The following is a 23,668-nucleotide window of genomic DNA, read 5'->3' as shown; positions in this document are numbered from 1 at the left end:
TAAGTGAAATATCGAGAAATTATGTATCGTTAACAATCAATTTAAAAAAACGACGACCAATATAATAGAGTTGAAACGAAACAAAATATGGGAAGCAAATGCTTTTTTGCGAATGTAGTTAAACGAGGAACGTCAATTGTATTGTAAGACTATATTTCGAAATATAGTATTAAAATAATAAAAATATTAATAATAACAACAACAATAATAACACTAATAATAAATTTCTTAATTTAAAATAATAATAATAATAATATTTCTTAATTTAAAATAATAATAATAATAAATTTCTTAATTTAAAATAATAATAATAGAACAACATTTAAGGAAGAGAGATAAACGAAGAGAAATAAAGAGAGATGAACGAAGAGAAATAAAGAGAGAGATGATCGAAGGAAGAAAGAGAAGAATTAAGAAGGAATAAAGGGATTAAATATATTTTTTTCTCCTTTCTTCTTTGCTTCAAACATGGAAAAGACCATCTTATCATTTTCGTTCCTTTTTCTTTTCCTCCTAAACACTCCTTTATATCACTCTCTAGCACACCCAAAAATTATGTTATTTCTCCGGTATGTTTAATAAAGTATCAATATTGTCGCAAATGATTTTTTGGTACACTTGTTCAGGTCAGTTACTTCTAAGTTTTTCTAATTAAAGATCTATTTCTCTTCATCTTATATCTTTTCTCACCTTTTTCATATTTGGCAAATTGTTGAAGTAGATAACTTTTCCCTTCCAACCAAAGAGTAATTGTGGTGTTTCATTTCTAACCATACACATGTTGAATTGCAAAAGGAAGCGTGTATTTCACTATGCTACTAACTATATACATTGAACTTGATATTGTATTTTTAAGTGTCAAAAAATAAAAATTAACTCAAAAGTAAGATGTGTTTTAACTTCTATAAATTTTTTCTAATATTATCGAAATAAGAGATTAAAATCAAATTTTTGATTAACAAAATTATATCAATTAAGTTAGTGTACTCAACATATTGTTACTTGAAACATTTTTTAAGCATTAGAAATAGGAATCAAATAGAATTATTAAAACACTAATTAAACTATATTATTTCTAGTTCCATACAAAAAAAATTTAAGAATGAAAAGATTTGTAATGAGTTGAAATACGTCTAGTTGGGAACAACCACGCAATTCATTCGTTTTGTTTTCTCTATACTCTCACAATATTCGAAATGTGTGAAACAAATAATAACAAAAATTATATATAGATATGAAAAAAGAGTTTAGGAAAATTAAAATAAAGAAAAAAGGATATCTTTTTTCGGGTACCCGGCGGTGAGGTCAACAGAGACACCAAAGGAAGAGCTCGCGGATTTCTCAGTCTTTTTTAAAGAGGCAAAGGAAAATAAATAAAATAAAGAAAAGAAAAAAAAAAGAAAAAAAAAGGAAAGGTAATAATGACGTAATATAAAGCCGTTCCGTCATCTTCCTTCTTCTTCTCCGTCCTTCCTCTGATTCTAAGCTTGCGTGCGATCCCTCCGCTTCGCTGCAGCTCCCTCAGGTACCAAATCTTCTCATCTCCTAAATCTCTTACTCACTATTTTTCCTTCCGCCGTCTTGTTCTCATCGCCGCTCCTTTCCGATTAGCTTCTCTTTCTTTCTGTTGCTTCCAATTATTCTACCTGCTCTTTTGTACTCTTTCTCGTCGATTCTTTTTCTTCTTCTTCTTTCTGACTGTTTTTTTCACATTTTCTTCAACGCTTTAATTGCTATGTACTCTCTATTTCCATCGGATATTTGATTTTCTTGCTCGACGAGGTTTCTAAATTTTCCATATGGCGAGATGTTACTAATTTCTACTGTCCTTTGCTTCGCACTTGTATTAGTTGTTGAGAAGTTTCCTTTGTGCTTAGGATGTGGATTTATGATTTTCTGAAAACGAAAAACACGTTTTTTTCTTTCATTTTCCTAATTCTTTCGTTTTCTTGCTCTATCTGTGCTAAGCTGCAACAGTGATAATTAATGCAGTGAATAATTCGATTTGATTATTCTGTTTATAAAGGAATAGATCGAACTGTATTGTTCCTTTATGCCTGGAAGAAGTACTGTGTGTGGTTGTTGTTTTAGTAACATATTATTGTGCATTGAGGAGGTATTGCTATTTCGAACTTAGTGTCGGTTGTTTTTGTCTGTTATCGTTTTTAGGGGCTGATAAGTTATGTTAAAAGAGAGGATCCACTGCCATGCAGATCTCTTGCTGTTGGCTACATATGCAGAATAAGTTTGAGTTACCATCCTGTTATAATTTTTATCATCATTACAGTTCATAAACTTATTGTAAAGACGTTATCAGCTTACTGGCTTCGGGCTTCAGTCCTTTCAGTTAAGTTGGTACCGTCTTTGCGTCATGCCATATTACATACAGAGACTTTATAATACTTGCAAAGCTGCATTGTCTCCTAATGGACCTGTGTCAGAAGAAGCCCTTGAGAAAGTTCGTGCCATGTTAGGTATGGTTTTTGCTTTAACCCTTGGCTTCCGTTTAGTATTCAATTTTTCTTTTATCCTCCTATTTTGATTTATTTTACCATTAAAGGTCTTGATTAAGATGCTTCATCGTCATGAAATGTATTTTACTTCTCACTGTCTTTCTAACCTTGTTGCAATATTAAAATTATAGGACAATTAAGTAAGATGTTGGAGGTTATACTGAAAAAGTTAGATAATAAAAAATATCCCCAAGGAGTAGGTTTCAATTGTACCTCTAAACTTTGAAGAGTTTACTTTTATCCTCAAACTTTGAAGTTATTTCAGTAAGTACAACGGGATAGTTATTTCGTTGAAATGAAGCACATAAATTGAGGCAACAACTGATTGTTAAAATTGAAAAATATAAATAACATTATTTACAACTCAATTCCAACTACAAAAGTAGTTAAGATTGTTGTTACTATTTATTTTAAAATAAATGATGTTGCTGACGTTACAGCATCATTAGCATGATCGATCCTTTGCACATTATTTGCAACATCATTTTATATGAATGATACTGTAAATGACGTCACATGTGCGTTCATATTTTACACATTTGTTGTCGTGTCAACTTTTATTCATCATTTTAATGAAAAAAAATTTCGAGGGTATTTTTTGGAACAATTTCATATTTGGATGGTTAAAATCACATCTAGGGGCATAATTGAAACTTAACTCAAAGTTTAGGGGTATGTTATAATTTGACCTAGTCGAAATATTCTACAACTAATTCATATGTTGGTAACTTCTAGTGTAAGCGTTCACAGAAATGCCTTTGTAAGTCCAGTTAGGTTAAATTAACTTCAAGTTGTGGATTGAGTGCTATTGAGCCGTGAACTTCTGCATTTCTTTTGAAGAGTACTTGCAGATTCTTGATTCCAATTGAAGAAGTTTTTTGCAACTCATTTGGTGCCCCCCCAACCGCGGGCGCACACACAACCACCCACACGCCCATGCACAGTCTCATTTTGTATCATTTCATATTGTCTGTGAAACTGGTTTCCTATCGGAGAGAATAAAAATATGGAAAGAGATTCTGAAACTTACACATCATGTATGGGGAATGCAACGCCTTTGCAAGTTCAATTGGCTTAGTTTAACTTCAAGTAGGGGATTGAGTGCCATTGAGCCAAGCGAACTTCTGCACGATTTCTACTTGTTCATGTTATGGAGATTCTTATTTCCAATTAGAGATGTTTTCTGTAACTTCATTTGGATAGGATTTTTCCTGTATTTTGTATCATTTCATCTCATCAATGAAATTTGTCTTCTATTAAAAGGAGAAAAAAAAGTGCAACCTAACATTGCATATGGGAAATGCAACACATTTATTGTTTGGTAAAGTAATCCTGTTTATTGTTTAAAAGGGAAAGAGTTATTTTTTGAAATACATTTGTTCGAGTAATCTGTTCATGGCTTGAAGTGAAGTGACTACCTGCCTATATTGAAAATACAATGCAGTTATTGATGGTTCACGATAATAATTTGCTTTATGGCTTGAAGTGAGGAGGGTAGTGCACAATACATGAGATGGTGGAGAAAATAAAGAAATTACAAATAGTGAAGTATAGAAATACTAACTTTGTGTTATTCTGCCGCAACATACAAGACATTTTTAAAATATAAAATTCCTTTTCTTTGAACATTGCATCATTCTCTAAGTGCTTATCATTTATTTTTTTGCTTATTTTTTCTAGGTAGTTTTGCACATTTAATTATACACAATTTGTTTGCAGAAAAAATCAAGCCCTCTGATGTAGGCCTTGAACAGGAGGCACAAGTAGTTCGTAATTGGTCGGGACCTGTGCAGGAACGTAATGGGAGACGACAATCATTCCCACCAATTAAATACTTGCATTTGCACGAGTGTGATAGCTTCTCTGTAAGCATCTATGTTCTAATCACATTTTATCTCTGGAAAGTAGAACCCTTGATAAATTATTTCTTGCCTTTAGTCGATAGATTTGTTCTACTGGAAACAACTGGACTTAATGCCTTAGATGGTATTAACTAAGTTTTTCTATTATACACTCTTTTGCAGATAGGTATTTTCTGTATGCCTCCAACTTCTATCATACCTTTTCATAATCATCCTGGCATGACCGTGCTGAGCAAACTAATTTATGGTTCCTTACATGTCAAGTCGTATGACTGGGTTGATCTTCCAGGACTTGATGATATTTCGGAAGGTTTGTTACTATATTCATAGCCACCCAATCTTCAATTTTTATTTTGTTGATTTCCTAATTCCATAAAAATGCCTAGAAAATTTACATATTTGGAAGATATAATCTCCCTCTTTGTTGTCCTTCTTAAATAGGAAGTGGCATTTTTTTTGGGAATATGAAATTGTTGTCGGCTTGAGACCTTAAAATGTATATTTTTAGGCTAAACTGTAGCAAATACCCTTAAACTTTGTACTGTGTCAAAAATACTCTCAAACTTTCAAAAGATTAAAAAATAGCCTTAAACTTCCAAAATGACTTCAAAAACACCCTTAACTCTCAAAATGACTTTAAAAACACTCTTACTGTTAGTTTTGGACGGAAGTTGATAGTGTTGCATGTCAAAAATACCCCTAAACTTTCAAAAGTTTCAAAAATTCCCTTAAAAAAACGGTTAAAAAACCTTTATTGTTATATGAGCTAAAACTGTCAATATTGTCTTACTTCTCTATTTTTCTAAATTCACCTATAAAAATTTCTGTCGCATATTCTACTCTTCAATGTTTTAGGCATCTCAATTAGCCATTGAGGTACGGAGAAAGATCTCTTTTTTATGACTTCCACTTATCGATCCCGACTCGAAAAGTGACCAACTAGACATGGAATTGCCTTAGTTGAGTCTCTTAGAGGAGGAGAAAAGGATTCCGTTCCATTTCCTTTTTTTAAGAAAAAGAGGCCGTAGCCCGATCTCAACTGGTTACCAGACACGTGACTGAGTTCGTTTAATCACTCAAGACTTGTAGGTCTTTTTCCCCTATGAGTTCGCGCTTTACTTAACAGCTTCTAATCTAACCTTCCCCCCTTCTCTCCCTTACGGTTATTTCCCCTCTTGTTTAATATAAAAATAAATAAATAAAGGGATGTTTTCAGATATAGCAAAATTTCAGAATTCTATCCATGATAGACATTGATAAAAACTTAAGTTTCTATCGGTGTCTATCATTGGTAGATTTAGAAATTTTGCTATATTTTCAGTAGTTTTGCCGTTTGAAATAATTTCCCATAAATAAACTGCACACTTCAATAAGGTATTATATATGGAATATAGTAAGGATAAAGGGAATATTGAAAAGAAGAAGAAAACAAGCACAAGGTATATGTGGAAAATCTTAGTACAGGGTGAAAAAACCCCGATAGAAGCCATTATTATTATTTTCTAACAATCCAAAGAATACATGGGGGAAGATATATATAGGCTACAACAAGCCCTAACAAGCGAGGAAATAAAACTAGGGTACAATAAAATACAAAAATATTATTGAGGCTATAAACAATCAACTAGCTCCTTATTTCCAACATCAAGTTGGAGCGTAGATGTCAATTAGACCCAGCTTGCTAGCACAAGAGTAAGTTCTGTTTGAGTAATCCTTTGGTGAGAACATTAACAATTTGTTGATTGGACGGAATGTACGGAATACAGATATTGTCATTATCAAGTTACTCCTTTATAAAATGTTTGTCAATCTCCACATGTTTTGTTATGTCATGTTGAACTGGATTATTAGCTTTGCTGTAGCAGCCTTATTATCACATAAGAGCTTCATAGGTAACTCATATTCTGGGTGAAGATCAGACAAAATTTTCTGCAGCAAGATCTCTTCACAGATTCCCAAATTCATATCTCTGTATTAAGCTTCAGCACTGCTCCTAGCGACAACACCTAGCTTCTTACTCCTCCAAGTAACAAGATTACCCCACTCAAAGGCATAGTATCCCGAACTGGACTTTCTGTCATTAGCTGATCCTGCCCAATCAAAGTTGTTATAAGCCTTAATACATTTTCTTTAAACATTTGACCTTTACCTGAAATAGTTTTCGAATACCTTAGAATATGATTCCCAACTTCCATTTGTTCTTCATAGGGTGCCTGCATAAACTAACTCACAATACTCTAACAGTATAGGAGATATCTGGTCTAGTGTGGAATAGATAAATCAACTTTCCCACTAGATGTTGATACTTCTCTTTATCAACTGGAACTTTGTCAACAGAATATCTCTCTTTATCAACTGGTTTAGTTTTGGCAGGTCTACGTCTAGTCATACTTATTTCTTTTATCAGGTCAAGAGATATTTCCTTTATGAAACTGAGATTCCTTCCCTTGATCTTGCCACCTCCATCCCTAGGAAGCACTTTAGATTTCCTAGGTCCTTGATTTAAAATTTGTCACCCATCTTCCTTTTTTAGCTTGGTTATCTTTACAGTATCATCATCCGACAGGACAATGTCATCGACATACACAATCAACATAGCAATTTCCCCAGATTTGGACCTTTTTGTAAACAACGTGCGAGTAGAATGTCCCTAAGTGAAGCCTTGAGATTTAGCAAAGGTGGTAAATTTGTCGAACCAAGCCATAAGAGATTGTTTTAGACTATAAAGAGATTTCGAAGCTTACACACTGGGTGGTTAAATTGAACTTCAAAATCATGAGGAGGGCTCATGTATACTTCTTCTTCCAAATCAATATGTAAGAAAGCATTCATTACATCAAGTTGATGGAGAGGCCACTCTCTGTTGATTGCACAAAAAAACCTTGATTGTGTTTAACTTTTCCATAGGAGAAAAAGTATCTACCTTGTAAGTTTGAGTGAAGCTTTTTGCAACAAGCCTGGCCTTGTACCTATCTAAGGTCCTATCTGAATTGTACTTAAGAGTAGACACATATTTGCATCTCACCGGCTTGTGCCCTTTAGGAAGAGTGCAAAGATACAATGTCTTATTCTTCTCAAGTGCTCCCATTTCTTCTATGACAACAGTCTTCCACTCAGGCCTCTCCATAGCTTCATGTATGTTCTTTAGTACTCTTGCGGTATTGGGACGTGCAGTGAATGCCTTGAACTTAGGCGATAGATTAGTAAAACATGAATTACACATAGAATGCTTCGTATAGGACCTAGTATCATTTCTCAAGGCAATGGGCATGTCAAGAGAGGGATCATAACTCCCTGGTTTTGTCTGAGTCATCTTGGCTGGTTTCACCTACCTATTTTTTTGATAGAGTTTCATCACTTCTGGAAACCTTGTTCTCTTTTGGAGATATCATATTAGTCTTGTCATCCTCAACCACATCAATAATATCATCTTCAATACATAAATTATTATTAAGTTCAGTCATAACTTGAGCTTGTATTGGTTTAGATTCATTGATCGGAGCTGGTGGAGCAGTAGGGTACACCATTTTCTTTCTAAGATTCTTCTTGTAGTTAGTTATCCAGGGGACTTGGTTGGTGGGTAGAACGGTGTCATGGAGGATGGTTTCAGGAGGCTTAGTAGGAGCTAAAGGAATGAAGAGAATGGGCCAGTTACCCTCTTCACTCACACTCTCCCTCTGAAGAGAGCTCACAGGAAAGAAGGATTTATCCTCAAGGAAAGTGACATCCATGGTTATGAAATACTTTCAAAGAGGATGGTAACACTTGTAACCTTTCTGGTGCAAAGGATACCCTACAAAAGCATAGGATTGAGCACGAGGAGCAAACTTAGTATGGTTAGGGCCATGATTGTGAACAAATATAGTGCACCCGAACACACGAAGAGGAGCATCGGGAATAAACTATATGGTAGGGTAGAACTCTTTGAGACATTCAAAAGGTGTTTGGAGGTGGAGGATCCGAGATGGCATTATATTGATAAGATGAGTTGCAGTGAGGACTGCACCCCTATAAGTAGGAGGGAAAAGAAGTAGACAACATGAGTGAGCGAGCAACCTCGATGAGGTGATGGTTTTTTAATTCAGCCACCTCGTTCTGTTGAAGAGTATAGGCACAAGAACTCTGGTGGACAATCCCTTTAGAGGACAGAAATTCATGAAGGGTATTATTCAAGAACTCTCAACCGTTATTGCTACGCAAAATAGCAATTTTGGCATTGATATATGTCTCAATTTTGGCATTGATATATGTCTTAATTAACCTCAAATTTATCAGTAAAGGAGAAAGACCCATGTGAGATGGGTATGATCATCAATACAAATCACAGACAAACATTTCTCCGAAGCGGTGGTGATCTGTGAGGGCCCCAAAACATCACTATGAATGAGGGAAAAAGGCTGGGTATATCTGTAGGGCTGAGATGAAAATGAGACTATGCTATTTTGCATGACTACGCACATCACGTGACAAAGAAGTGAACATCCACCCTAGAAAATGAATGAGGAAATGGATATTTCATGTATTGAAAATTTGGGTGGTCAAGATGAAAGTTCCACAACATACAATCTTTTTCAACAGTAGAAAAATAAAATTACTATATACTAGTCCTATAACAATCTCCCTAGAGTCCTCTATTGTGCCAGCCAGTGTCAATCATCTTCCTTGAGCTTAAGTCTTGAAAAGAAACAATATTAGGTAAAAAAATACCTTGACAATATAGAAGCAAAGTACCCATTTGCAATACTAATTTTGGAAATATGACCCTTGCTCACAGTAGGAGCAAAGGACCCATTTGCAATACTAATTTTTTTGTTGGCAGCACAAGGAAGATATGAAATAAAATGTTAAGAGGATCCAACCTGAATCAAGTATCCAGGTTTTCTTCCAATAACTGTTTTTCGTATGCTAAATACTAGGTATCCGTAGAAAGGCCTAGTATAAGGAGAAAGAATCACAATAGAAGCCACTCTATTATTTTCTAATAATCCAAAGAATATAAGGCGAAAGAATATATATATAGGCTACAACAAGCCCTAAGAAAGAAGGAAGTAAAACTAGGGTACAATAAAATACAAAAATACCCTTGAGGCTATAAACAATCAATAAGCCCCTTATTCCAATAGTAAATATCATCTTACTTCTCTTTTTTCCTCTTTGTTGTACGTTAATAGTTGGAGGTGTGTTAATAGCCAAATACATTCTTTTATTTGACTATTCCTCGTTTTGATATGTTACAAGGAAAAATTTTAATTTTGGAGTTTTGTAAGATTTGGTGAGATTTTATTTTTAACTTCAAATTTTTGTTTTTATTTTGGTTCCTAGAAAATTCGTGTAATAATTGGAAAGATTGGAGAAAATGAGAGTATTTGTTTGAAAAATAAAATGAGAATATCTATGGCTCCATTTGGTAACCATTTTGATTTGATTTTTAAAAATTAAGCCTATTTCCTTCCGATTTCTTACCATGATTTGCATTTTCTTAAGTACAAAAGTTTGAATATAAAAGTTACTTTTTGATAAAATAATAGATAACAAATTAAGAAATTTGGAGGTGGAAGTAGTATGTATAGGCTTAATTTTCAAAATAAAAAACTCAAAAACCAAATCATTACTAATCGAGGCTTTATATAATTTATTTTTAAATTGATTCATTTTTAATTAAAAAAAACTTAAAATAAATTTATCACTATACTAATAGTAGAAATATTTTTAATTTAGTGTTATTTTTGTAAGTAGATGTTAATGGTTTCAATTCATATACTAATTGTGAGAGTTTTATTTTTAACTTTTTTAAGTTCAAGGGTATTTTTAAATATTTTCAATAGTTTAGGGGTGTTTTTGAAACAAAACTTCAACAGTTTCCTTTCAAAACTAACGGTAATGATAATTTTAACCATTTTCTAAAGTTTAAGGGTATTTTTGAAAGTTTTATGATGTTTTCGACACCAAATGCAAAGTTCATGGACATTTTTTTATAATTTAACCTATTTTCTAATACAGGAAAAATACCTTCGTCAATAAGCACACACATCACATTTTCAAACAATCAGCCTCAATAAGCAACCAAGTTAAAAAAGTTTTATCCAATTAGCGATAAAGATTACAATTACCAAAGAAAAAGAGAGAGATAGCTCCAAAGGGAAACTTGGAATCACTGTTCCAAACCTTCCCACTCCTATAAATCCTAAAATGAACATTCTAAATTTTTTTTCTAGCCAAACATTCTAAATATCCCATAGGTACAGAACTTACTTTCATTTAAAAGGGAGGAATATGAAGTGTTTTTGAGATCCAGAAAAGTAGATCGGTGGAAATATTAGTTAATGAAGAGACCCTTGCATCTTTTCATGAATTACACCACAAATTTCCCAAGGATCAACTGCTCTTGATGATATTGTTATGTTAGATATAAAACCGCCATGAGTATTTTTTTAAATGGAAACAGATATTTTTATTAATAGATAAAAAGAGATAGATCAACGTACAAGAAGGTTATTCAAGAGCTACAAAAATTAGGGATCAGTAGTCGCACTCGGATATCTCAATAAGGTTGACACTCCCATAGTGACCTGACGAACAAAAGTAAAAGGAGAAAAACTAACTCAGTACCGAGCCATGATAATGTATCATCATGTGCTGTGAGTATTCATGTCATATTTCCTAGAAATCACCATGTTCCTTGAAGAACACCGTTAGACCTTCAATTGTATTGCAATCTAGTAGAAGAGGGAAGAAGGAGAGTGCATGTGTGATTGAGAGTGTGAGCATTAGAAGTGGGAACCACAATGGTGGGACCACAGTTAGTTAGAGGAAAAAGTGGTTAAATAGGAGAGGATTGGGAAAGGAGAGGGGGGTATCATTTTTGTGAGTAGTTTCTGCATTCATCCTTGAGAGATAGGAGAGGCAGAGAGGGAAAGTCTATGATTGTTTTTAGTTTCTGTAATTTCAATTCAGAATTGATATCCTATCAATTCTTCTCTGTAATCCTTGAAGTATTATCAATTGAATAAGAACACATCTACTTGGTGTTCTATCATATTGGTATCCGAGCGTAATTACCTGGGAAACGATCAACTATGGCACAAAAACGCATCGAAGAGAAACTTGAAGCATTTGATTAGGAAATTTCTGGAATACAAGTGAAGTTACATAAGTTGCCAACGTTGAAGAGAATCTATTATCACTAGCAAAGATCATTGAAAGGTTGGGTATACAAGCGGAAAAACAACAACAACAACAACTATTACTGAAATATGTTGAAGGAATGGAAAAGGAGAAGTCGACGATGGCTGCAGGGATGGAAGGATTGTCAAGTAAAGGACCTTCGGTTGAGAGTTTCGTTGAAGGAGGAAATACAACAATGAGGGAAATCAAATCCGAAGCAAAGATGAACAAATCTGAAGGAGAAGAAGGTTCAAACAATCGTAGTAAGTTTGGAAGGTTGAGATGCTGGTCTTTAGCGGCAGCGATCCGGACTCCTGGTTATTTAGAGCCAACCAATACTCCCAAATTCATAAGTTGACCAATTTGGAGAAGCTAAGAGTTGCGTGATCAACTTCGATGGGGTGGCATTAGACTGGTATCGATCACATGGAGAGCGTGAACCTTTTCAAGATTGGGCAGACCTATAACGAAGACTCTTAATCTGATTCCGATTGGTGAGGGAAGGATCCATTTGCGGACGATTCTTGGCCATTAAACAAGAGACAATCATAGAGGAGTATCACAATTTTTTGATAAGTTGGTAGCTCCTATTACGACATCTGCCAAAGGAAGTGCATGAGGGAGTGGAGCGTTGGGAGCTAGTTGGCTTTGCACAAATGAGCATCTTCCCGTGGGGCACTTACGACATTTATGTATGGGCTTAGCCCATGGATCAAAGGGACGTGGAGCGTTGGGAGCTAGTTGGCTTTGCCCAAATGATGAAATTGGCTCAGCGTGTCGAAAACAGAGAGATCATGAGGAAGAAGGCGGCTTAAAAGGGAACACTGAAGGTAAGGCCCAAACTACTATATCTTTTACTAAAAATAATTTACTGTTGAATGTGAATGAGTAAAAAACGAGAGGGAATTTCCTGATGAGAACCATAACCTTGCGAAGTGTAGCAATGGGAGAGAATTGGCACGAAGGATCAACAAAAAGACTATCAGATGTGAAATTCCAAGCCCAAAGAGAGAAAGGACTTTGTTTCTGTTGTGAAGAACGATATCACGTCAGCCATCATTGTAAAGTGAAGGAGCAGAAGGAATTAAGAGTTGGTTATTCGAGAGAATTGGGAGGAAGTGAAAATAATTGAGGAAGCAAAGATGAAAGCAATTGAAGTGGAGAAAGGAGAAAAACCAATCGTTGAGTTATCAATAAACTCAGTAGTTGGCTCGACTAATTCGAGCACAATAAAGGTGAAATGGAAGATCAATAAAGAGGTAGAGATAGTACTAATAGACTGTGGAGCAACGCACAATTTTATATCTGAAAGACTGGTAACTTTGTTGAACTTGCCAACGAAGGAGACCTCAAATTATGGAGTAATCCTTAGGTCGGGTACAACCATTAAATGGAAAGGAATTTGTGGGAAGATAGAACTGATGGTGGGAGACTGGAGGATAATTGATAGCTTTTTGCCATTGGAGCTAGGTGGCACGGATGTGATTTTTGGAATGCATTGGCTACATTCATTAGGGGTAACAGAGATAGACGGGAGGAATTTGATCATGACATTCCAACATGAAGGTTGTAAGGTGGCAATAAGAGGTGATCCTAGTTTGACTAAAGCCCGGGTGAGCTTGAAAAGTAGGATGAAATCTTGGCCTTCATCTGACCAAGGCTTTGTAATTGAATGTAGAACTATGGAAGGAGGTACGACTGGCGGAATTGTATGATGTGGAGGAGGTACCTACAGTCAGTGAGTCCATTTCAGCTTTGTTAGCCAAATTTGAGGATGTGTTTGATTGGCTGGGGGAGTTGCCACCAAAGAGAAGTATTGAGCACCATATACACTTGAAGAAGGGAACAAATACTGTTAACGTGAGACCATATAGATACGTGTATCAACAAAGGGGAGAGATGGAGAAGTTAGTGGATGAAATGCTGACATCAGGGGTAATCTGTCCGAGCAACTGCCCTTATTCAAGCCTTGTTCTGTTAGTCAAGAAAAAGGAGGGTAGTTGGAGATTTTGTGTGGACTACCGAACCTTGAATAACGTTAGCATCCTAGACAAATTCCCTATCCCCGTGATTGAGGAGTTGTTCGACGAATTGAATGGAGCTGATATGTTTTCTAAAATTGATTTCAAGGCAGGCTATTATTAGATACAAATGAGTACGATGTAGAAAAAATAGCCTTTAGAACTCATGAAGGCCACTATGAGTTCTTAATCATGCCGTTCGGGTTAACTAATGCCCCATCTACATTCCCATCATCGATGAACACAATATCCAGGCTATATTTAAGGAGATTTATGTTGGTGTTCTTTGACGATGTTTTAATATACAGCAGAAATTTGGAGGAGCATCTACAACATCTAATGCTGGTTTTGGAAATTTTTGCGTGAACATAAGTTATATGCCAATTTGAAAAAGTGCAACTTGCCCAAGTAGGATATCTTGGGCACATAATCTCTGGAAAATGGGTGGAAGTGGATCCGGACAAAATTAGAGCCATCAAAGAATGGCCACGGAAGTTGGCCTGCATAGAAGATGGTCTGGTTGCTCTTTTCTGAATCATCATAGAGTATCAATAATCACACTAAAATCAGGCATTTTTCTTCCCTATTTTTTTTTTTTTTAATTTTCTCTTCAAAAACCCCTGTTTTTGAGTTAAGGGCCCCACGGGAAGATTCTCTGATGGCAGAGTCATTCCTAATTTCATTGCTGAATATGCAAATTTGCCATTAATTCTCCCATAGCTTTATCCGAGCATTAAGGTTTTCGTAACGGGAGTAAATTTCGCATCTGGAGGAGCTGGAGTTCTGGACCGAACTTCCCCAGTATATGTGGTAAGCTAAGAAGCAAGACACCTTACTTTGGATAGCGTGTGTCAGACACATGTCAGAAACTTGGTGGACACCTACCGGATACTTGTTAATGCAACAAATGCATTGGACTTGCATAGAACACTCATTAAGTAGACTAAAACGACACATATATGACAATTGACAATAATAATAACTTTTGAGTGTAGAACGCATCAAGTTAAGTCTTTTAAGCATATAAATGCATCATTGCATTTACTATGAATTTTTTTAATTATAATAAAGATGGTATATATTTTTTAAAAATCAACTTTTTAAAAATGTGTCCTTGCCGTGTCCTAGATTTAAAAAAGAATGGTTTCACTGTGTCTGCGTCGTGTCTTATCTGTGTCCGTGCTTCTTAGGTGGTAAGTAACCTTGAGAAGGCAGGTGGATTTTTTTTCAAAGAACTGTGAAGAAGTTTGAGAAAGAAACTTGGAACTTTGCAAACAAAGGAATTGCTGTCAAGAGCCGTTTACTTAATTGACTATAGTGCTTTTGATCCACAATCCAATTAACTTTATCAATTTGTACACAACCCATCAATATGTTAGATTCAGTGATCCGATTCATAACCAGTTTGTCAAAGAAACTTACAATTCAAGCTATTTATTGTCTTGCACAATGAAAAACTTCCTAAAGCTCTTCAAAAGCTTGCACTAAAGCTTAAAGGATTTTCATATTCTCATACTGATTTCCACACTGCTATTAATGACATAATCCACCACCCAACAAACTACAGTATGAAAGAAGGGAAGAGTGGATGCTGTCGAAGTGGGGCATTGAGAGGAAAGGATAGCCCTGGAGGGAAGAGAGGCATGCAAGAAATTATGTGAAAATTCAGAGGAACATGTGTTTTTTGATTCTAAACCATGGCACTGATAGAATATACCAGTTTACAGCCGAAATGTTGTGGATTGGGAATTCAAATATTACCACTCCTATCAATCTCAAATCCTTACTCATATACTAATGAACCAATATAGTATTGTATTGCACTTGATCGAGGATCCTCTGCTTTGTTGTTTTATCTTTTGGTTGTACGTCTTTTTCTGGATGGGCTTATTTTGTTTTCTTGGATGTATATCCTTGTTGTTGTTCTCTTTGGATTTTTTCATTCATCGATGAATGTTTCTTTGTCGAGAGGAAAAAGAAAAAGGAAAAAGAAATAGCCATATTTCTTTTGTTTCCTGTCAACAAAAGAGAAAATAAAAAAATTAATTCATATATTTCAAACGTGGGCCTTTGTCACATTTTCAGCCTGATTTATGCAAAGTTGAAAATGCAGGACAAATTTACAATGCGAAGTTTTAAAAAAGTTGAAAGTGAGAATGGAGTTTTTGATCAATAGGATTTGGTCAAAATTTTCATGTACTGTTGAATAGAGAAATCAAAAATAAAAAATTCATAACATCTAAAGACTAAAAAAAAATCGAAAAGTTAGGAATTAAAGCAATGATATAAAATAGTTTTGAGTTACAATTTCAGTTGTAAAAATTGTCCTCAAACTTATACCAGGATTAAAATTGGACCCACAAACTTTAGTTGATAAATTTGTACGCTTCATGCTGTGTGTTTGTAAAGGTATAGATAACAAGATTGCTTGCTTGACAAAGATGATAAGTCTTGAACTTGCAAAATAAATGTATTTGAGTAGTTGGAAAGGTGACTGTTGTATTCTTGTAGAGGTAGATGCGTCATAGTAGTTTAATATTCATTTCTAGATTTATGTGCCAACTGTAACTGGTGTCCTCACAGCTCGACCCGCAGTGCTTGTCAAAGATACAGAGATGACGGCACCTACTCCAACGACTGTCCTATATCCCACAAGTGGAGGCAATATCCATAGCTTCAGAGCCATCACACCCTGTGCTATTTTTGACATCCTTTCTCCCCCTTATTCATCAGAACATGGACGCCACTGTACTTATTTCCGAAAATCTCCAAGAAAGGATCTTCCTGGTAATTCCATTTGCAATTCATTGAGCTCGTGCACGATACAATGATTCCCCTCTTAGTTCTTGGTGTTGTTGACACTTGTTATTGGAATTTAGGTGATTTTCAATCGGATGGAGATGGAGATTCAGTTTCTGAAGTGACTTGGTTAGAGGAATATCAACCTCCCGACAACTTCGTGATCCGGAGAGGGCAGTACAAGGGACCTGTGATTAGAACTTGATCGATATTCCTGTTTTAGTTGTACCATACAATTTGGAAAACTGCATCTTCTAACTATGAATTATTGAGCGAAATTCTGGTATATGGGTTGTTCATAGTCATTTAAAATAGTGATATTGACTGAATTAGCTGCTCATAATTTGGCTTGCACATATGTTGCATTGCACCTAATTGGTCTCTACCTTAGCTTTACTTGCTAATAATAATATATTCTGTGGGAATTGCTTCTGTTTTGGTTGTGGAAGACCACATGTGGGTTTTAGTTTATTCACACCGTTGCTTTTAAGCAAGCAAAATACCAAGATGCAACTAGGCTATAGGCTTCTTGATGATCATGTGACTCATAAAATCCTCACCTCACTGGAAGATCTCATCTCATCGCAATGCTGGCAAAATAATCAGAAATTATTTCTTTCAAACCAGATTGGTTGGGACATGGGAAGAATTGGTTCGTTATCGACTTTTACATATCCTTTTTGGTAACTGTTCATGTGTATCGTGTCCTTGATTGTTATTAGCAACGCAAAAACAGAATTTGATAAAAAAAAAAAAATAAAATAAAATAAAAGATGGTCTGGTGTAAATGGCCTTCATGTGAACCTTTTAAATTTGCCACCAAGTTCAAATATAGTTTCGGAGTTGAATTTATTCTTTTCAGTGAGCAACCACTCCAAAAAATGTTCTTTTTCTATGATTTCTTCGCAAGGATGGTTCTTTTCAACTTAAATTCGTTACTTAGTATTACAAGTGGCAAGATGACTTTGTTGTCATGATCTATCGATATTAAGTCCTTCGTGGAATAGTTGGATTATAATTTAGATAGAAGTGGTATGTTTTTTGTATTTGGGCATAATGAAGAAGGATGAATCGGGAAGAAAAAACAAAAGAATGGTGAAATTGGTTAGGTTAGGGTTTAACAGTTTTAATTTAGTGTTTGGAGTGAGATTTGATTTAGATGAGGAAGTTAAAGAGTTGAGAGATGGTTGCTTCCTTAAAACATGGACATGTGATATCTTGAAAGACTGACATTCTAAAATACGAAAGAAGTGAGTCAGTTGTGTGTGTATTTTGAGATCTCACAAAATGGCATTGTTTGCGGCGGCTCTTTTGCCAATGCTCACAAAATTAGATTCCTTTTTCATACATATCAAATACCATATTTCTTCTTATACACACACTTTTCAAAATTATTATGCCTAATCAATAAATCCTTACATCAGATACTATTCCAGCACACTATTATTCCCCCCATCAAATTAGTGCTTTCAATTATTATTCTTCATTTCATAGGGTGCTCTATTTATTTAATTAACCTAAATTCTTCTTCTTCTTCTTTTTCTTTTTTCCCTTTTAATAAAATACACTTCAATTTCACCGTTGCTTTTCAAGTACTGACCTCTCATGGACATTTTACAAATGTCTTTGGAGTAGATTTCTTTTAAACTTTGGATGCAAATTCAAAGGTAATTACAATGGGTAAGTGCATGTCATTATTTTTAGAAAATTGTAAATACAACAAGATTTATTAACAATAGGTTCAAGAAAAAAGCTGGATCTAAATTTTGCTATATTTACAGTTTTTTCATTGCATTATTATTTATTAATACTTTAGATTTGATTTTTGAATTTTTAATTTTTGTAACTGTCCAATGATTTAAATTTAGAATAACTTGATAGTAACATTTTGGAGTGGTAAGGTCCATATTTCAATTGAAGATTTGGGAGCATTTCTTCTGTAATGGCGGTTTTTGATAGGGTCTTTTTACTTTTTCCAATCGATATTTTTATGAGTTGTTTTTAGTTAAACTTTCTCATGATTTTGAAGGAAAACGAATGATATTGATTTAATGACAAATCACAAAAACCAACATTAATTTTTTTTTTTTTTTAATTAGATGTTTAGAGTAAGTTTTGGCAGTTTTCCACAGAAACGAACCAGTAGATTTAAATTTGATTAAAAAATATGCATGGGCATGAGATATATATATATATATATATATATATTCATATCAGGGATCAAGTCCTCGATTACATTTAATAATTATTTAATTTATAGTTATGGCTAATAATTCCAGCTAATCAATGTCGTGTTTAGAATAGAAATTATTATTTTTAAATCCATAAAATTTTTTGGCTTAAAAATAGAAATTATTCAAAAAAGAAAAAAAACTTTGGAGTGTACAATCTTAATTCCAAGTTGGAAGTATATTATATATATTGCCAAAAACTTATAAACTTAAGAGTTTGATTCTGAAAAAAGATTCCTTTGTCGCTTTGAAAGTGTGCTGAATTACAACCAAAAATGTCAACTCTTTTATCTTAATAAACCCCACCTTAATTACTTAATAATTCCAATTAATTAACATGTTAATTAAATTGATCTCGTCAATATTATTTTTAGAGATAAGGAAGATATTAATTGAAATTATTCCTTGGTTTCGTTCATCATCGTAATCCCACACGAGTCCCAATTCCCTCTTATTCTTTCAACTCACCAATTTAATTCTATGAATATTTGTCTTTCATTAATGAAGTACCTAGAAAATGCCCACATCTCCCCCCCTAACAATATCTATACCAATTAATATTCAAATTTTAAAATTTACCTTTATTTATAAATATAATTAGAAAAATCATATAATATAATAAGTATATTCTATTAACTATCTCATCTCACATCACACTCTCCGTTCAAGTAAGCTCACAAAAATCCAAGTCAAAATTAGGTGTCTTGTAGCTAAACCTAATTCTTTTTTATAGGAAAATAAATAATATTATTGTTAATTATTATTATTATTTTCTCTGTGTGGGTCTCTGCAGACACAGCATTTTAATTTCCAAAGCAAAAAAAAAAAAAAAAAGAATTAAAGAATTAAATAAGTGGGGGTGTGGGGTTGCACCTTATGATATGAGACAAAATATTGAAATTCTTTCGAAGATGCCTTGGAAAGTAAATTCTTGGACAATAGGAAAAAAGAAAAAAAAAAGAACACATTACTGTGGACATATTTTAGTTGAGATACAGATAGTGGAGGACAACAACAATTTCACCCCTTAGGCCTAAGTAAATAAATAAATGAATCAATATTTTTCCATTTTAGTGTTTATTCTATTTACCTTCTCACAGTGTTGAAATGTGGATGATATTTAACTAAAATTTAATAGAATATATAGCATAAGAATCAAATAATTGTATAAATGGCACAAAAATTTGTACAGGATTAAGTCTATTTGGTAGAGAATATGTAAACACAAATTTCGAAACAAAAAAAAATACTTTATCTATTTAAGTCTATTTAAGTATCTCTCTTGTGTCAAATTTAAAAATTAAATTCTAGTTTAAAAAAAAGTTTAAATGTGTTTTAAAATCAATCTTATTCATCCACTAACATTTAGCCGACAATAATAAGTTATTGTTAATTTATTTATGAATCTAATTTATGTTTAAAAAATTATTAAACTACAATTTTTAATCCATATTGTTGGAAGAAAGCTACGGTTTAAACTTATAGTTTGATAAAATCTCACGGTCCTTATGATTCGTGATAATTTTCATAAATAATTCCTACGAGCGAGACAATTTTTTATGATTTTATCAAACTAAAAAGACTAAATTTAAGTTATGAAATCATAGGGACTAAATTCTTTTATTTTAAACTATAAGGACTAAATTTATAATAATTACTAAATATATATATATATATAATTATTATTTTATATTATTATAGAATTTATAATAACATTACATCATACATGTTATATTAAAAAATGAATTAAGTTTATATTTTTAGAAAAAGAATTTAGATTATCTGCTAAAGACATATTTGCTGAATTCAATGAATTTGAAAACATAAAACAGAATCTAGATTATCTACCAAACAAACCTTTAAAAATCCATGTCTAACACAACAATTGATAATAACTAACAGTTATTATTACTGATAATTGCTATCGATGCATATCACCGATAGCTGCTATCAATGATGAAAACACGTATATTGAAAAATAAACTTGAAATACTAAAATTTTTACAAGTTGATCGGTTAATATTTGCTATATGTGCATATAATGGTGTATTATATATTAAAATTATTTATTTTATGGTGCTATTTACTATAATTTTTCTTTTTTGTATTTATCAAATCTTATACAAACTATTATTGAACATCAGTTATTTAATATTAAACATTATTTTGTGAATGAGAATTGAATTCAATTTTGATGTCATTTTAAATTATTATTGTACCTAAAAACTTAAAGTTAATCTGCAACAACTATGATTGAATGTGATGTTTTGATTATGTTATGTATGTTTGAATTTTCTTATATTGTTTTATCATAATGCATTAAAACTTGGTTTTATTTGATTAGACTTTACCCGGACGATGCTTTTAAGTCAATATGTAACAACGCTTTAGAAAGACCTTAAATATACAAAAATCTATATTTTATGTCTAAATTTTTTATATTTACCAATTATTTTACATTTTGCTATTTCTACAATTATTTTAGATCTATTGGACTATATAATGTGCAATATCTCTAAAACATATTTATACATGGTGATATTCTCAAAACTAGGAAAATTATAATAAATTTTAATTAATGTATCGATCATAATTGATCTTAATTGTTTGTTTTTATCATATCTACTTAGGCATTTTTCAAATGTAATCTGATTATGATTGAAGATGTCTACTTTTGTATCATTGTTTCTTTTCACTTAAGGTCAATCGATAGTGTGGTAACTGTAAAATTGTGATGCATATAATTTTTTTTTAGTGTAAGAGTAACAACATATATCTATAACGACAATGGTATCTAAAGGTAAGAAAAGAAAAATCATTTAGATTATCTCACCAATTAGATTCTATCACTTTTAGCTTCGAAATCAAATTGTATTTGTTGATTTCAAATTAATTTAATTGTTCTCTATTTCATTACCAGACAAATAGACAATTAGAGTTCACCTTTTAGATTACCATTAATGCATTAAATTTTCGAGGAAATAAACACGAAAAGCCATGTTTATATAGCAACAAAGCAAAAGGTTTTTACATGGACAACAATTCATAATAACTAAACCCATGCTATTTATATCTATCTTGTTGCAACAATTTCTTCATTAACGTTAAAGACGCGTTAACAAACTTTTACAAATATATTGATTGCAACATTTAAATGGTAGCAAATGCTTTAATGGAAAGAACTAATTTGAACATAAACTAATCTATTATTGATACTATCTTAAATTATTAATAGATTCAAAAGCTTAAACAAATGAATAAAGATAAATTTAATTATAAATCATCTATTGCATGCATTGTAGAAAGAAAAAAACTTAAGTACATCCTAATTATATGCGTTTTTTTGAATTTCATCAAATTGTTCAATCCTAATATATCATACGATAAAAATTTCATACCATTTTTAGAATATTTTATCTTTTTATTGTGCGTATGATGAAAGTTAGATAGTAGTTAAAAGTATATTACATTTGATGCAAAAAAAAAGTAGTTCTAAAAACACTTAAAAAGCAAGTTAAAATATTTTAAAGAGATTTATGAAAGAAGTTGTAAATAGTAGTACATTTGCAGCCAAATTTTGTAATAGACATGTACACAGATACATTAGAGAATGAGTGTAGATTTGGATTTAAATGTATGGGTTGTATTTGATTGATTTAGGTGTTGTGTTTTTAAAAATTAGGTTGGTTTTTCTAAATTTTTCATAAACCTTTTTGGATTCCTTACAAACACCGTTAGATAAACAAGAGAGTTTGGAGAGAGTGGATCTAAACGTTGAAGTAAATTAAAAATTAAAAAAAAAAAAAAGAAGTAAAATTAAGATTCTCTTTTATTTTTTTATTCACTGCACAACACCATTTAAGTTTTGTTTTTAAAAACTATTTTCCACTTTATTCACATATCTAAATTTTGAATTTTAAATTTTAATTAAAACGTAGAGTTATGCTAAATAATGATAAAAACATTTAAGAATACAATGTAACATGACATAAATTTAATGTATTTTAAAATAAATATAATATGTATTTTCTGTAATGTATTATATATTGTAGAAAAATTGATAAAATATCTACAAAATATAGCAAAATTTGAAATTCCATCAATGTTAGACATTAATAGTCACTGATATGCTTCTATTAGTGACATTGATAGATAATAATGACAACATTTCTAATAGAAGCATATCAGTGACATTGATAGATAATACTAGAAGTTTGTCAATCTCTATTATTAATAAAATTTGCAATTTGCTATATTTTGTAAATATTTTAGTTTATTTTACTATATTTGAAAATGTACCCATATTATATAATATTACAAAATAATAATTATATAAAACTTTTCAAGAGAAATCATATAAGTAGTTTTACGATCTATAAATATAAATTATCAAATACATTTTAAATTGTTTGTTTAAATTAAAATGCAACTTTTGAATATACACGAGTTTACTCAAGCTTTAATATTCATGACCGAAACAAAAACTAAAAGAACCACAACAGAAAATGTCTTTTTAGTTAAAATGTAGTATTAGATAACATTGGTACCACAACAACTTCAGCAAAACATACTTTCTATAGATGTGTGATTTGCAGATTTTCATAGATTTCTTATTCTCCTAAAATAATATCTCTATTCCTTATTATTCTCCGGCAAATGTTATTTATTCTCTCCAAACATCTATTCCCATATATAGCTAGACATATTCATATTGTGTTTTGTGTTAGATCCACTTGTATTATTTTTTCAATTGATATAAGAACGAGTTGATTGCTAGTTCACTAAGTCTTCGAAGGAGTCGATCAGGGAAGGTAGATCAATTACTCACCCTCCAACTTTAAATAGTAGCGAAGAAAATCTTGTTGATTCTTTTTCTTTGTTAATAGAGCAAAAGTTATAAAACTTTTGATTATGCTTTCTGGTAATTATAACTCCCATGTCAGAGACATTAATAACAACAACTCCAGTATGCTGAAGAACTTTAAACCTTCTGATAGAAAGAAAAGAAGAAAACAAAGAACGAATAATACTTAAAATAATCGAGACAGAAACTTTAGATATAGAGAACTCGAAGGGTT

General features: G+C 32.5%; 1 protein-coding gene across 4 annotated transcripts; it reads left to right on the top strand.

Moving 5' to 3' along the window:
* The first annotated feature begins 1,373 nt into the window (after nt 1–1,373).
* LOC103490496 (plant cysteine oxidase 5-like) lies at nt 1,374–16,791 on the top strand. 4 transcript variants are annotated; one of them, XM_008450026.3, is made up of 7 exons: nt 1,374–1,525; nt 2,170–2,245; nt 2,318–2,474; nt 4,233–4,378; nt 4,538–4,685; nt 16,144–16,347; nt 16,440–16,791. In XM_008450026.3, the coding sequence occupies exons 3-7, from the start codon at nt 2,372–2,374 to the stop codon at nt 16,562–16,564; spliced, it is 726 nt and encodes a 241-aa protein (XP_008448248.1). In that variant the 5' UTR covers nt 1,374–1,525; nt 2,170–2,245; nt 2,318–2,371; the 3' UTR covers nt 16,565–16,791. The 4 variants fall into 4 exon arrangements, with proteins under 4 accessions (XP_008448248.1, XP_008448250.1, XP_050935298.1 ...); XM_008450028.3 differs by having other exon boundaries at nt 1,375–1,525; nt 2,170–2,474; nt 16,156–16,347; XM_051079341.1 differs by lacking the exon at nt 2,170–2,245 and having other exon boundaries at nt 1,419–1,525; nt 16,156–16,347.
* The last annotated feature ends 6,877 nt before the right edge of the window (nt 16,792–23,668 follow it).

Source organism: Cucumis melo, chromosome 11 (genome assembly GCF_025177605.1).
Source record: "Cucumis melo cultivar AY chromosome 11, USDA_Cmelo_AY_1.0, whole genome shotgun sequence".
Lineage (NCBI taxonomy): Eukaryota > Viridiplantae > Streptophyta > Magnoliopsida > Cucurbitales > Cucurbitaceae > Cucumis > Cucumis melo.
Note: the sequence above shows the minus strand (reverse complement) of the source record. Positions and strands in the feature narration are given on the sequence as shown.

Excerpts from the sequence above, each read along its gene's own strand:
- LOC103490496 (XM_008450026.3), top strand. The coding sequence starts at position 2,372 with ATGCCATATTACATACAGAGACTTTATAATACTTGCAAAGCTGCATTG. Across the intron at positions 2,475-4,232 it reads GAAAGTTCGTGCCATGTTAG|AAAAAATCAAGCCCTCTGAT; the intron begins GTATGGTTTTTG and ends ATTTGTTTGCAG. Across the intron at positions 4,686-16,143 it reads ACTTGATGATATTTCGGAAG|CTCGACCCGCAGTGCTTGTC; the intron begins GTTTGTTACTAT and ends GTGTCCTCACAG.